At 35.1% G+C, this 12,255-nt stretch overlaps 2 protein-coding genes across 4 annotated transcripts; one reads left to right on the top strand and one right to left on the bottom strand.

The window, feature by feature from the left end:
• The first annotated feature begins 345 nt into the window (after positions 1 to 345).
• HDG2 (homeodomain GLABROUS 2) lies at positions 346 to 6,140 on the top strand. Of its 3 annotated transcripts, none has more exons than XM_011006811.1 (13): positions 346 to 808; positions 956 to 1,481; positions 2,114 to 2,328; positions 2,436 to 2,553; positions 2,799 to 2,987; positions 3,076 to 3,516; positions 3,613 to 3,714; positions 3,945 to 4,145; positions 4,262 to 4,436; positions 4,541 to 4,812; positions 4,968 to 5,063; positions 5,179 to 5,562; positions 5,668 to 6,140. In XM_011006811.1, the coding sequence occupies exons 2-12, from the start codon at positions 1,377 to 1,379 to the stop codon at positions 5,539 to 5,541; spliced, it is 2,277 nt and encodes a 758-aa protein (XP_011005113.1). In that variant the 5' UTR covers positions 346 to 808; positions 956 to 1,376; the 3' UTR covers positions 5,542 to 5,562; positions 5,668 to 6,140. The 3 variants fall into 3 exon arrangements, with proteins under 3 accessions (XP_011005113.1, XP_011005112.1, XP_011005116.1); XM_011006810.1 differs by having other exon boundaries at positions 2,102 to 2,328; XM_011006814.1 differs by having other exon boundaries at positions 2,061 to 2,328.
• A 4,291-nt stretch (positions 6,141 to 10,431) lies between these two features.
• LOC105111454 (septum-promoting GTP-binding protein 1-like) lies at positions 10,432 to 12,036 on the bottom strand. The gene is made up of 6 exons (XM_011006809.1): positions 11,788 to 12,036; positions 11,552 to 11,672; positions 11,380 to 11,476; positions 11,222 to 11,261; positions 11,028 to 11,111; positions 10,432 to 10,632 (listed from the first exon to the last, which is right to left on the bottom strand). Exons 1-6 carry the CDS (start codon positions 11,902 to 11,904, stop codon positions 10,468 to 10,470), a joined length of 624 nt encoding a protein of 207 aa, XP_011005111.1. The 5' UTR covers positions 11,905 to 12,036; the 3' UTR covers positions 10,432 to 10,467.
• Positions 12,037 to 12,255: the final 219 nt, after the last annotated feature.

Below are 12,255 nucleotides of genomic sequence, written 5' to 3'. Positions count from 1 at the left end.
ATTTGGCATGTGATCGTGGAAGACGGCTGAATAAACTTGAGAAACTTAACAACAGAATATCTCATAAATAAAGATTAAGATAATATTTTATTTTTGTACGCATGTTACAGTATTTTACATGCAATGATCAAGATACTGATGATCTTCAGCCTCCCAGCGGGGTAGTTGGAAAAGCGTGTTGCCCCATTCATTATCTGCTGGAAAATGAAAGAGACTATAACTCCAAGTCTAAATTGAATTATATTTTAGTTGTTATAGAGAGTAAACAATTATACAAGAGAATTTTACTTGGAATATATATATATATATATGAGAGAGAGAGAGAAAGAAATTTTGGTAGCCGTCATTCGTTGCACCATGCACTCTACTAGGGGGGGAATTGAAAAAACCAAATGAGCTCTTTCTCTTTCCATGGCAATTACACCTCTCCACCATTAAATGCTAGCGCAACCTCTCAATACCCTCTGCAATAACTCCTTGCTGCCACAATTTTCTCTTTCTCTTCGCTTCCATTGCTTTCTTCGTTTCCCAAGTCCCTTTGATTCTTCATCTTCTTCTTGCTTTTCTGTTTTAATTTTTTTCCCAGTCTTTTTCTTGCCTTGACTCTATCTCCATATCCCACACACCTACTTCTTACCATAGAAGTTCTTACCAAAAGCTACTGAGAAACCACAAAAGCAGACCCAAATACTGCTCTCTTTTCCACAAGATAACCTCAAAACCAGATCCAAAAAAAAAAAACAGAAAAAAAGTCTTATCAGTCAAGACTTTTATTTTTATTCTTTTGGCAAGTAAATTTCTTGTATTGGTAGGTTTTTCCAGGAGAGTGTCACAGTCTTCTCTGTATTTTTCACTTTTAAAGAATCAGTGGGTTGGAAAAACCACCCATTTTAACAGATATCTCTCTCTTGCATGTAGTTCTCTCATTCTGGTTTTTTTTTTTTCCATGGAACAGATAGAGCTAAAGAAGGAAAGGAAACTGGGAAGGCAAATTTGGATTCTCCGTGATCTTAGTTGGGCGTTATGTGGGATTTATATTTGGATTTTTGGGTTTAGTCAGATTTTTATCTGTCAAAAATTGTTAATTTAAACTTCTTATATATTCTCTGTCTCTTACATATATGTACGTAAGAACCAGATAAACGTGGAGAGGCAGAAACCCATTTCTACGGTAAAAGAGAACCATAGTCAGCCCTGTCTGTTTTTCTAAACTCTGCCGGAAAATCCGTGAAAAAAAATCCATTCCCTCTGATCCAAGAACATATATGTGTAGTAGAGTAAGAAAGGAGAGGGAGTTAAGCTATCTATAAGACACACACATTTACATATTTATACATAATATATACAAGTTCATTAGGGTTTGTGGGTTGTGAAATATGCCAGCGGGAATGATGATTCCGGCAAGAAACATGCCATCAATGATTGGGGTTAATGGAAATGCTGGTGGGTTTGGATCGTCTTCAGGACTTGCTCTTGGTCAGGTCTGCAGATGAGTTCTTTTCCATGTCCTTCCTCTCTACTATTTGTGCCTTTTAAGCTTTATGTTCCAATTTTCTTAAATATTTGTTTGGTTATTATACAGGATTTTTCATCTCTTAACGACCCCATAATAATTTCCTTACACCCCCTTAACGTTTTTCTACACATCAGATCTCTTCTTCTTCTTCTTCTGCTTCTGCTACTGTTCAGGAGTGAAAAAGGTGTATTATGTTTGTTATTTGGCTTGTAGAAGGACAAATTTGTTTTCTTTAAGCAAAATCCTTCTCGATACTTGCAAAACGCGTAAAGGGCTTTGCTCTTTTCTTCACACAGAGACAGAGGGGGAGAGAGGGACTTGAGAATCTATTATTTTGACAAGGGCCTTCTTGTCCTCTACAGGATCTAACAATTTTCTACTTTTTAAGAGCAGTTTTCAAACGTGGTTTTCCCACAAGTCTTTGACTTTTGAATATTATAAAATACCCTTTTAGTACCTCTCTCTCATACATATATATAGCTATATGTTGGCATTAGAGCATTAGCTTTCTGTGTGTGGAAATTAATTTCCATTATGTTGTTAGATTGAAAAACAATAAGCTTCAGGAATCTTAAAGATCTGTAGATAATGTTCCAGCCAAACATGATGGAGGGTCAGCTTCACCGTCTGGACATGACACAAAACACACCTGAAGGCGACATGGCTCGGATCAGAGATGATGAATTTGATAGTACCAACACTAAATCAGGCAGTGAGAACCAAGATGGTGCATCCGGTGATGATCAAGATCCACGCCCCAAAAAGAAGCGTTATCATCGCCATACTCAGCATCAGATCCAAGAAATGGAAGCGTAAGCTCCACCTTAATCAAATTATATACTTCTTTATATGGTAATGTTCTATTTCCTTTGTTGACAAATATAACTTGTAATGAACTCTTCTTCGTTTTTGCTCTTAGTTTCTTCAAAGAGTGTCCACACCCAGATGACAAGCAAAGGAAGGAGTTAAGCCGAGAATTAGGGTTAGAGCCATTGCAAGTCAAATTCTGGTTCCAAAATAAGCGCACTCAAATGAAGGTATAACGTTTTTGCATCACCTTAGTCTAGAGAGTTTATTAATCTATACCATAAAATAAAATACCACACATTTGCCTTCTTTTTTTTTTTTTTTTTTTTTTTTTATTTGTGATGCTATCTTATTTACATCAAGGGGCGGTTACAATATCTTGGTCTCTTCTCTAGGAAAGTTTTCTTTAGGGGGTTCGGGTATTTCTCAAACCTCCTAATAATTGAATGTTGAGCTGAATTCTTTTTCATTACAGACCCAGCATGAGCGCCATGAAAACACACAGCTTCGAAATGAGAATGAAAAGCTTAGGGCTGACAACATGCGGTACAGAGAAGCTCTTAGCAATGCCTCGTGTCCTAATTGTGGAGGGCCAACTGCCATTGGAGAAATGTCCTTTGATGAACATCATTTGAGACTTGAAAATGCTAGATTAAGAGAAGAGGTCCATTTATTAGGTTTATGTTGTTGTTGGATTTGTAAAAAATCCTGATCATATCTTCAAAATTTAATTTGTTTCCTTTTGTTCGCAGATTGACCGTATTTCAGCAATCGCTGCTAAGTATGTTGGCAAGCCTGTGGTGAACTATCCACTTATATCGGCTCCCATGCCTCCACGTCCCCTTGACCTTGGTGTTGGGAATTTTGGTGGACAGCCAGGCATTGGAGGGGAGATTTATGGAGCTGGAGACCTACTTAGGTCGATAACTGCCCCTACTGAGTCTGATAAGCCCATGATAATTGAGCTTGCAGTTGCAGCCATGGAGGAGCTAGTTAGAATGGCCCAAATGGACGAACCCTTATGGATGAGCAGCCTTGATGGAACAAATGCAGTGTTAGATGAAGATGAATACGTAAGGATATTTCCTCGTGGTATCGGGCCTAAACCCACTGGTTTTAAATGTGAGGCTTCAAGAGAGTCTGCTGTTGTTATCATGAACCACATCAACCTTGTTGAGTATCTCATGGACGTGGTAAGGTTCCTTTAATTATTTTGCAAAGTATAAAACATTTAAGAATACAATACATTTTGATTCAATATTAATTTTTGATAATGTCTTGGCTTTCAGAATCAGTGGTCTATATTGTTTTCCGGCATAGTCTCAAGAGCTTTGACTTTGGAAGTGTTATCAACAGGAGTTGCAGGGAACTATAATGGTGCCTTGCAAGTGGTAATATATGTAAATTTTCTTCAATTATCTTCCAAATGGCAACACCTTCGCTAACTTGATTAACGGCGGATATAACCCGATACTTGATTTAAAATATAGTCTATTATATTTATTTCACATCCCTGACATTTTAGGTGTGGATTTCAGAATCATGAAACTGAATATGTGAAGGTCATATATTATATCATTCTCTTCAAGAATATATAACTAATTGTTTGAGTTCTATCCAGATGACGGCTGAATTTCAACTTCCAACTCCACTTGTTCCTACCCGAGAAAGTTACTTTGTGAGGTACTGTAAACAACATGCCGATGGTACTTGGGCAGTGGTTGATGTTTCATTGGACAATTTACGCCCTAGTCCGGCAGCTAGGTGTCGAAGGAGGCCATCTGGATGTTTAATTCAAGAAATGCTCAATGGATACTCCAAGGTGAACACTTCATTATTGTCGGAAGTTGTTATACTCTACTCTAGTTAAGCTGCATCATTTCCATAAGCAATGATTTGTTTTTGCTACGTTTGTAATTGAATTTCTTCATACCGTAGGTTACATGGGTTGAACATGTAGAGGTGGATGATAGAGGTGTTCATAATCTATACAAGCAACTTGTTAGCTCAGGACATGCATTCGGGGCAAAACGATGGGTGGCAACCCTTGATCGGCAATGCGAGCGCCTTGCCAGTGCCATGGCAACAAATATTCCTGCTGGCGATGTTGGTGGTAATATATATGCACTACGTAGTTTTTCATTCTTAATAGGTAACGTTGTACCAGTTGATACGCTTGGCCCTGGACTTATAGCCCATTAATTTGATTATTCACAGTGATTACTAATCAAGAAGGGAGAAAGAGTATGATGAAGCTGGCAGAGAGAATGGTGATAAGCTTCTGTGCTGGAGTGAGCGCCTCTACTGCTCATACTTGGACTACACTATCTGGAACTGGAGCCGATGATGTTAGGGTCATGACAAGGAAGAGCGTGGATGATCCAGGGAGGCCTCCTGGGATTGTGCTTAGTGCTGCAACTTCCTTCTGGCTTCCAGTTCCTCCGAAAAGGGTTTTTGATTTTCTTCGTGACGAGAGCACTCGAAATGAGGTATAATAATATTAGTTTTGGATCCTCAATTTTCTTGCTTTGAATTTTTCTTTTATTCCTGGGAAGTGAAACTGAAAGAATGAAACTAGTTTCAATTTGTATTACCTAATTAAATTATTGGATCTCATTCTAAGATTTGATTGCTTAAAATACAGTGGGATATTCTATCAAATGGTGGAGTTGTCCAAGAAATGGCACACATTGCTAATGGCCGGGATACAGGCAACTGTGTATCTCTACTTCGAGTTAATGTAAGTATCATATGAATACCTTTGATCGTATCACGCATTCATGTCCTTCTATGATCATAATTAGTCTACTGTTGTTATGAATAATTTAATTGATCTAATACATGCATAATTATAGAGCGCGAATTCGAGCCAGAGCAACATGCTGATTTTACAAGAGAGTTGCACTGATCAAACAGCCTCTTTCGTAATCTATGCACCGGTTGATATTGTTGCAATGAACGTCGTACTTAATGGAGGCGATCCAGACTATGTAGCACTTCTTCCTTCAGGGTTCGCTGTTCTTCCCGATGGAACTGCAGCGCATGGAGGAGGCATGGAGGAGGCTTCAGGTGGATCTCTTCTAACTGTTGCGTTCCAGATTTTGGTTGATTCAGTTCCTACAGCAAAACTATCTCTTGGTTCAGTGGCAACTGTTAACAACTTGATTGCCTGCACCGTGGAGAGGATTAAGGCTTCTTTATCATGCGAATCTGCATGATCTTTGAAGGTTAATTTAGAGGTATAGTACTGGACTTGTGCTGTTGTGTCCTTCTATTCTCAATATATAACTGACTGATTCTATCTGGATTCATGACCAAGTAATGCAACTTTATATTTTTTGCAGTTCATTAACCAGAGGAGGAAAAAAGAGGGGAAATTTGAGAAAAACACAAAGATGGTGGCCATTTTGGCTTTTATAGAAGAAGATTAATGGGAGAAGTCAAGAGCGCACCTTGCATGCCTCATGGTTTGCGATAAGGGCAAGACTACTTGTTAGCAACCAAAGCATACCATGGGGGATCAGAAAGGACGTTAGAGGTTCGGGAATTGACTTCGCCAAACAAAGTAAAAAGGAAAGACCTTAAAATATTAATCCATGGTTGAACTACTGCTCCTTTTCCCCTTCTTTAACTTATTAGTTAGGGTTTTGTGCCCCGATAGTACTTCAAGTTTTATCTGCTCTCTAGATCTCTTTTTCCCTCCTCTACTTGTTAATTTGTTTGTGTTTTTGAAGCTCACACCTCAAGAGCTTTTGGAATAGACTTCCTTTGTTCTCTCTTTGAATTTGTTATAATTAGTCTCCTTTTGATTTGTCTTTGCTATGTTTAAACTTGGGTTTACTTTCTCAAAATGCTGCAATCTTGAGTGATTGTCAATATCAATCCACATAACATACCAAGAAACAAAATTAAACTATTTCAAAGAAATCATCCTCCTTCTTTATATATATATATATAGACACACACAAACACCCCCAATATGATAATCTTTATAGACACACACACACACTTATAAGCAGTAAATATTTCCCCTAATGACAATGGCATTTTCACTAGCCTTCCTTTTATTTTTAGTTCGAGTTTCCCTCCACCTCTTTCTTTTTTAATAAACGAGAGGGAGTATTATTAAAAAACGGATAGTTAGCCACATCGATTGTGACTAAATAAGATAAAGTACAAAGCATGAAACTAGCGAGAATGGCAGATACAGAGGCTGAAAACCAGACAGCGGCAAACTGTGTTTCTTAGCAAGGTTAGTCCACCTTCTAATACCTCCTCATCCTCTGGTCAAATTATACCCTGTATATGTGAAACTCCCTTGAATGTTGTGAAATTCTATACATTAACAAGTGAAAAAGAGATGGCTAATTCGGCAGCACACACCATTTAACACTAGATTATTCCTTGCTAACCAAATAGTCCACAAGGTTGCATATAAAACTAACTTCCATGCTTTGATTGGAATATTCATGAGCTATAGCTTAGTCAATGACTGTAGAAATCTTCAAGAGATTCCAGAAAAATGGTTGAAACACCCCACCATTGAATTACCCTATACCAAAAATCATGCCCTCCTCCCATATAGGTTCAAGTAATTCTATGTCAGATTTGTTCCTCAAGTCTAAAAAGGTTGGCTATAAAAAGAAGATTCCCTTATAGAGATATTGAACTAACGAGTAATTTTATAGTATCAAAGCTAATCTCACAAGGGATAACTATAGAGATAAGCTTGTTTTCTTTCGTCTTTTTTTTCCCCAAGCCTCATTTAGATATGCATTTCCAATCCTTCATGATCCAAGTATAAAAATATGTGCATCACGTGTCGCATCTTGATGGATATCACGATAGGAATTAAAAATGCATATTGTGAAAAATTAAAATCTTCACTTAGTAATTAATTAGAGAAAATTAAGAATTTTAAAAATTAATACTGATTTTAAATATTCAAATAATTAAAAAATTAGTTATATTTAACGAAAAAATGATACCACCCTTAAAATATCATTTCTCATGAAAAATTATATTTATTATGAGTTTACAAGATTCCCAATCAACCAAGCCAACAAGTTGGAAAATAAAGTGGGATTTTGAAGTCGAGTGGATGATGAATCAATTTAAAACACTAAATTTTAGGGAGATTTTTTCATCAATATAGTGGCTAGTGAATCATTAATGAAAGAGTGAGCAATTACTAGATTTGATATTGAATGAGCTATTCATATGAATAATTAATAACATTGTTGTACCTAATTTTTGATAATTTTTTTAAAAAATAAAAAATAACAAAAAAAACTCAAAAATATGTGTTTGATATCTTTGCATCGTTTGCAATGTCTTTTACAAAAAAATTCAAATAAAAAAAAAAGAAAAATAAAAAATACATTTAATTTAGTTAGTGATCTAATTGTAATTATGGAAGGAAGATGACCAATTTGAAAATTGAAAAACCTCTCACCAAGCAATCCATTTTTTTTAATCAAATAGTATACAATCAATTCTATTAACTCAAGGGTTTATTTTTCTTTGCTTTGTTTCCAAGTTATCAAAGGAATGATTAAGATTCATTTTTGAAATTCAATGGTTGATTTTGATTTGTTTTGCCTTCAAGTCAAAAAAAATTATTTACCTATAAATATATAGTTATATTACCCACAAAATAGAGGAGAAATTTAAAGTGGGGGATGACTAAATAATAATAATAATAATAATAATAATTTTCATATATTATCTCTCCACACATATACTCACATAACATAAAAAACCCTAAACTCATTATACCCTAAGTCAGCCACTACATAGAAAAAAAGAAGAATCAAACCATCCATGTGCCCTTCATCACCCTTATCTCTCCTGCACCAACTCATAGCCACCCAAACCATTTACCCCTTTCATCTTCTCTTTACCATCACTACTACCACCTTTCTAGACCAAGCAAGCCATCATCTTCACCTCCACTATTGGGCATGACCTCCACCACTGATGACTCTCTCCTTTTTGTGACAAACCATTCCCTATCATCAGCTTTCTTTTCTCATCCATTACTGAGCAACCCTTATACACATAAAAAGAAAACCTTGGCCTTTTGACCATCACCATAGCCGCAACCTACCCCTCCAAACTACTAGCCACACAACCTAAAATCAATAGCCCTTTTTGTTTTTTTTTGGTTGAAAAAAAAACCCATCACAAGACTTATAGAATGCCATCCCCCCCTATATTCTGTTTCTTCTTCACCAAATTTTATGCCTTAACCAACAACTAAACCACCCCATATATTCTGTTTCTTCTTCACCAAATTTTATGCCTTAACCAACAACTAAACCACCCCATATATTCTGTTTCTTCTTCACCAAATTTTATGCCTTAACCAACAACTAAACCACCCCATATATTCTGTTTCTTCTTCACCAAATTTTATGCCTTAACCAACAACTAAACCCCCTTATATTATGTTTCTTCTTCACCAAATTTTATGTTTTAACCAACAACTAAACCACCCCAGCTCTAGCTCACAATCCAATAACAATTTCTTTTGTGATCTTCATAGTTTCTCAGCCATCTCTCTCTCTCTCTCTTTATATATATTCTCTCTATATATATATATATATATATATATATATATAAGAAATTGTTTGAGAAAAAAAGATTTAAAAAGAGAAACAAATCAAAATGTTTGTGTTGATTTACTTTTTTGTAGGTAATGATAGCTTTCACCACCAGCACAAAAGAAAAAAAAGGGAATAAACAGTTCTAAATCCACCTGTTTTCCACTTTGTTAGTGATGGCACATGAGTTCACACGCTAACAGTGGTAGTGGTGCGTGAGACCCCTACACCGCCATTGTTTCTCTGCTTCCTAGAAGCTTCCCAATAGTATTCCTAGTACTGTTTCTAAATTTTAGGGGGAATACTTTATAAATTATAAATTTCTTAAATGTATTGTTTGAATTATTTTAAATTTTAATTTGTAATGGTTGTAAATATATAATTGTGGGTGTGTGTGAGTAAAATATAGTAAAAAAAGAATGAGAATTAATGGTTAAATATTGTAGTATAGACGATGGACCTATAAATGAGGTTGACATTTGAATATTAGAAGTTGACTAGAAAATTCTTACAATTATTCTAAATATTTATCAGTTTTAATTGAGAGTATTTTTCACCATAATATTCAAATTATAAAAAATCTTTTTAATAAGAATTTATTTGGGTACACGAGCCCATAATAAATTATTAACACCAAATTCATTTATACGAATAAATCTCAATCTTAAGTCATAGATAGACTATTGGTTAAGAACGCATCAAAATGTTTAAACCACATTTAATACCATACAAAATAATTTACCTTAGGTAGGATGTATTCGAGGTGCTAATATCTTTTCTATCCATAATTAGTTTTTTATCCTTGAATCTCCAATAAAACCAGTACACTCGGATTTCTTAGCAATCCTGAATTAAATAATTAGACAGTGACTTCTTTAAACCTCCCAATACAGCACGTTCACGTACAACAAACATAATGTTGAATCCAAAAAGAAAAAGAATGAAGATAATGTTGTGTACTAAAAGTAGAAGATCAAACACTGGAAGTGTGATTAAAAAAAAATATCCTAGTTTAGGGTCAAGAGTTAGACAATCTTGAAACAAAAGAGAGGTCAAGCAACCAGACTTAAACAATACAAAATTACAACAATCTTTAATATCATATATAAATAAGAATATTAAGCATAATGAATTTTTAAAGAACCATATTAAAAAAAAACATGATAATAAAAAAAATCATAATACTTATATCCAACCTAAAAAGATCCCATTTAGTAGACCCATTATATTTTACATACTATTTGGAAAAAAAATATTTGTAATGATTGTGTTTAGATTTTGCTTTGGGAGTGCTCGTCGTCTTCGTATATTCATAACCAATATCATCTCTCAATTCTTGTCATACTCTCATACTCATGCTCATCAATTAAACAATTCACTTCAAAATCATATATTAATTATCCAATTCCTTTATTAGAAAAGAAGTAAAAATAGATTTGCTTTCTATAGCTAGCTAGCAAGACCAGGAGGAGGAGGAGGAGGTCACAGAGAACTATATATATAAATGAAAGGGGCTTTGCTACGTGCTAAATATAACTTCTAGAAATCAATAATAGGTTCTCCAATGGTGAGATTGCGCTCCAAGGTCCAGGGCAGGTCAAAGAGCTTTGCTGTGATGAATTTGAAAATCTTATTCACATTGATGTTATAGGTCGCACTTGAAAAGAAGAGAGTTGCATTTAGAACCTTGGCATATGCTCTTGCCTGTCATAAATAAGAATTCAAATTACAAATATGTAAAAAAAACAAAAAAGAGGCAAAAGGGTCCATTCATTTTTCCCAGTTAAGTTTTTATGGTCTATCAATTTCTATTAAAATATCGATTGATTGATGTTATTCTATCTATTTATCAATCAAGTCCTTTCATCTTAAAACTAAGAATAAGAAATTAACGCTTTCTTCAATGGTGTAAACTTCATCTTCCTTGAGAAACATAAATAATTTATCAAATAATTCTCTTATGGAATCTGAGGTGATTAATCGTTTTAATATATATATATATATATATAGAATAAACAAGCATTTAAACATGAGCATGCGATCCAGGATTATAACATGAAAAGTTTGAGTAAAATCTTATCAAAACTTTGGAATGTTACCTGGCTTGCAATTGCCCATTGTAGATCTATCGGGAGCTGGATAAAATCATCAAACTTGGTTCCTATTATAACAGGAACTGCGGTCTAAAAACATGCAAGAAAGCAAACAAATCACCACAAGATGATCAGAATCCTGCAGCAACCATGAATATGTCAAACCAAAGAAAGGTAGGTGTGCTCATGCAGATTTACACCTGATTCCATCTCCTTGCTTCTTGGTACCACCTTATAACACTGCAATAATGATGGACTTTTCATAAATAAATTAAACATGCTACTAATCAATCCTTACTATCCAAATTAAGAGGGGGGAAGGTGAATAATAGACAATCAAGAATTTAACTAAACAAACCTGTTTAAAGTGACCCGACTAGTTAGATCAAACATGATCAAAATAGCCACAGATCCCTTGCAAGCCACCGGAATTTGCTGCTCCAATCCTTCATCACCTACACCGTAAATAACTTTTTTTTTGTACCATTAATTGTAGATCTTATCACAAAATGCTGGGGAAGTTAACTTACCGTCTAGTTCCCAGAGACTATAAGAAATACGTGCATCCTTAACCATCAATGTTTTTTTCATCAATTTCAAACCGTTGTTATGCTTCACTCCCTCATCTTTCTCATTTCCCACATACTTTGCCTTCAAAATATTTGAGGACAGAATAATTATTATAGCCAGCCATCGTATGGCTAAAAAATTCATGTACGTAAATATTCTATAGAAAAATCTACAAAAAAAAAATAAATATACTGACCAGAAAACTTGTCTTTCCAATCTGACAATCGCCTAAGAGGCTAATCTTTAAAGCTACCAAGTCTGAATCGTTATCGTGGTGGTTATGACATATCGGTAGTGGTGTTGCGCTTGTCATTGTCTCGTCGGTAGCTGGAGACCGGTGTGACAACACGCGGCGATAGCGGACAGGCTTCCCTAATGAACAAATGAGAACTTGATCCCATATACGGAGAATGCATCGTCTAATGATTGAAATGTGGCGTTGAATCTTTCGTCTGGGATTGAATCGAAACATAATTTGGCAAAATTGATTCATATTGGTTTTTGTTTGAGCAAGAGGGATGGCCTTGAGAAGTACTGCATGTGCATATCCCTTCGGCCATGAAAGAAATTGTTAGCTATAGCTTGTAGTATATTACCCATTTTTTCAAAGATCACGGATATTTTTGGAACATGCTAATTAAATTTTCAGTGACAACTGAAAACA

This window comes from Populus euphratica, unplaced genomic scaffold, assembly GCF_000495115.2.
Source record: "Populus euphratica unplaced genomic scaffold, PopEup_1.0 scaffold296.1, whole genome shotgun sequence".
NCBI lineage: Eukaryota > Viridiplantae > Streptophyta > Magnoliopsida > Malpighiales > Salicaceae > Populus > Populus euphratica.
Note: the sequence above shows the minus strand (reverse complement) of the source record. Positions and strands in the feature narration are given on the sequence as shown.

Coding starts and splice junctions, on each gene's coding strand:
- LOC105111454 (XM_011006809.1), bottom strand. CDS start 11,904: ATGACAAGCGCAACACCACTACCGATATGTCATAACCACCACGATAAC. Junction 11,673..11,787: donor TTGGAAAGACAAGTTTTCTG/GTCAGTATATTT, acceptor AATATTTTGAAG/GCAAAGTATGTGGGAAATGA. Junction 11,262..11,379: donor AGTCGGGTCACTTTAAACAG/GTTTGTTTAGTT, acceptor TCATTATTGCAG/TGTTATAAGGTGGTACCAAG.
- HDG2 (XM_011006810.1), top strand. CDS start 1,377: ATGCCAGCGGGAATGATGATTCCGGCAAGAAACATGCCATCAATGATT. Junction 2,554..2,798: donor ATAAGCGCACTCAAATGAAG/GTATAACGTTTT, acceptor TTTTCATTACAG/ACCCAGCATGAGCGCCATGA. Junction 2,988..3,075: donor ATGCTAGATTAAGAGAAGAG/GTCCATTTATTA, acceptor TTTTGTTCGCAG/ATTGACCGTATTTCAGCAAT.